The sequence below is a fragment of the Cariama cristata genome, unplaced genomic scaffold, assembly GCF_000690535.1.
Source record: "Cariama cristata isolate BGI_N322 unplaced genomic scaffold, ASM69053v1 scaffold40263, whole genome shotgun sequence".
Lineage (NCBI taxonomy): Eukaryota > Metazoa > Chordata > Aves > Cariamiformes > Cariamidae > Cariama > Cariama cristata.
This window is the reverse complement of record NW_009608511.1, coordinates 1-1936: the sequence shown is the minus strand read 5'-3', so window position 1 is coordinate 1936 and position 1936 is coordinate 1. Positions and strand designations below refer to the sequence as shown.

Below are 1936 nucleotides of genomic sequence, written 5' to 3'. Positions count from 1 at the left end.
TTGTAGTGCCTGGCCAGGTCAGGGCTGCCCGGGCCGCCGTTGACCGAGCGGTACCGCCCCATACCGGGGCTGTCCGAGAGCTTCTCGTTGACGCTGTCGTAGCGCTGCCCGTTGGGCTTGGAAGCCTCGACGGTGACGATGCTGCTGTAGAGGGGCTGCTTGCCCTTCTTGCCTTTCTTGTCCTTCTTGGGCTTCTTGGCCTTGTCGTGCTGCTGGGGGGTGAAGAAATCCTCGTGATCCTTCTTGCCAGCCTCGTAGCCATGTTTGCCCTTGGAGCGGCAGTAGCGGGCCATGACCACCACCAGGATGAGGAGGATGACAGTCATGATGCCAGCCACCACACCAATGACTATGCTAAGCCGCTGCTTGCTCAACTCATAGCTGGGGTCGCCGGCAATGTCCTGGGCCAGGGGTGTGTGCAGGCTGCGGGCCACCTGGCTCTCCACCACGGTGGCATTGGACAGGCTCTCGTTGACGAAGACGTGGAGCAGGGCAGTGGTGGACTGGGGCGGCTGCCCGCTGTCGTTCACCTGCACCACGAGGCGATGCAGGCCGTAGTGCTTGGGGGCCAGCTTGCCCACCAGCGACACCACGCCACTGGCCGGGTCGATCTCAAAAAGTTTGAAGGGATTGCCCCCAATAATGCTGTAGTTGAGGTCAGCATTGAGACCAGTGTCAGCATCGGTGGCGACTACCGTGGCCACCACAGTGCGCATGTTGCTGGAGGGTGGCAAAACCGTGTAGGAGCTGTTGCTGGGGAAGGTGACTGTGGGTGCATTGTCGTTCTCATCCATCACAAAGAGGGATACGGTGGCAGTGGCAGAGCGCGGCGGGTCACCTCCATCCACTGGCTTAACCTTAAAAGTGTAGCTGGTCTGCTGCTCCCGGTCGAACGAGACGGTAGAGAAAATGGTTCCAGTGTCATTCTCGATGGAAAAGATGCCAGCTGCCTGGTCGTGGTCACTGGGCTGGATGAAGAGGCTGAGCTCTGCGTTGCGGCCCTTGTCAAAGTCCATCACGGTCACCATGCCCACAGGGCTGTTGGGCTGCAGGTTCTCCTTCACATAAAAAGTGAACACATCCTGCATGAAGCGTGGTTCGTTGTCATTGCGATCTGCCACCCTCACCACCACTGTGGTGGAGCCCTGCAGTGACGGCACCCCCTTGTCCCGGGCTGTCACCTGGAACTCGTAGGTGTCGCGTTGCTCACGGTCCAGCACTGCCTGCACCGACACGTCCCCAGAGTCGGGATCTATGCTGAAGATGCCACCCGGTGCCTCCGAGGAGAGGGGTGAGGCCTCCAGGGAGTAGGTGATCTCGGCACCGGCATTCTTACCGCTTGCCGCATCCGTGGCAACCACTGTGGCCACCCTTTCACCAGGCAAGTTGTTCTCTGGGAAGGAGACCTCCAACACAGCCTGGCTGAACATGGGAGGGTTGTCATTAGTGTCCCCGACCCGCACCAGCAAGGAGTTGTTGCTGGACAAGCTTGGGCTGCCCGAGTCCACAGCCACGATCACCACGTTGTAGTCACGGACAGCTTCGTAGTCCAGAGGGGCTGAGGTGTGGAGGAAATACTTGCGCTTGTTCTGCGGCTCCCCTTCGCCCTCGCTGGCCGGCTTGAGTTGGAAGGGCACGTCACCCACCACAGTGCAGGTCACCACGCCGTTTTCACCTTGGTCCCGGTCCGACACCTGCACTAGGGCAATGGGGGTATCCACCAGCACATCCTCAGCCACACTAGCCACCCCATCCCGGAGTGGGATGCGCCCGATTTTCCGGATGTCAATGGTGGGCACGTTGTCATTCTCATCACGGATGTTCAGCACGACTGTGGCCTTGTCTGTCTTGGGGGGCTGGCCCCGATCTCGGGCCATGACGGTGAAGCGAAGCTGGTTCACCTCCTCTCGGTCAATGCGGTGCAAGACGCTGAGCC

At 60.3% G+C, this 1936-nt stretch overlaps 1 protein-coding gene across 1 annotated transcript; it reads right to left on the bottom strand.

Moving 5' to 3' along the window:
* Window positions 1-5: 5 nt before the first annotated feature.
* LOC104159288 (protocadherin-7-like) lies at window positions 6-1931 on the bottom strand (the record flags this gene model as incomplete). Its single annotated transcript, XM_009697157.1, has 1 exon — window positions 6-1931. A coding segment is annotated over one exon (1926 nt), but the record flags the coding sequence as incomplete, so codon positions are not given.
* Window positions 1932-1936: the final 5 nt, after the last annotated feature.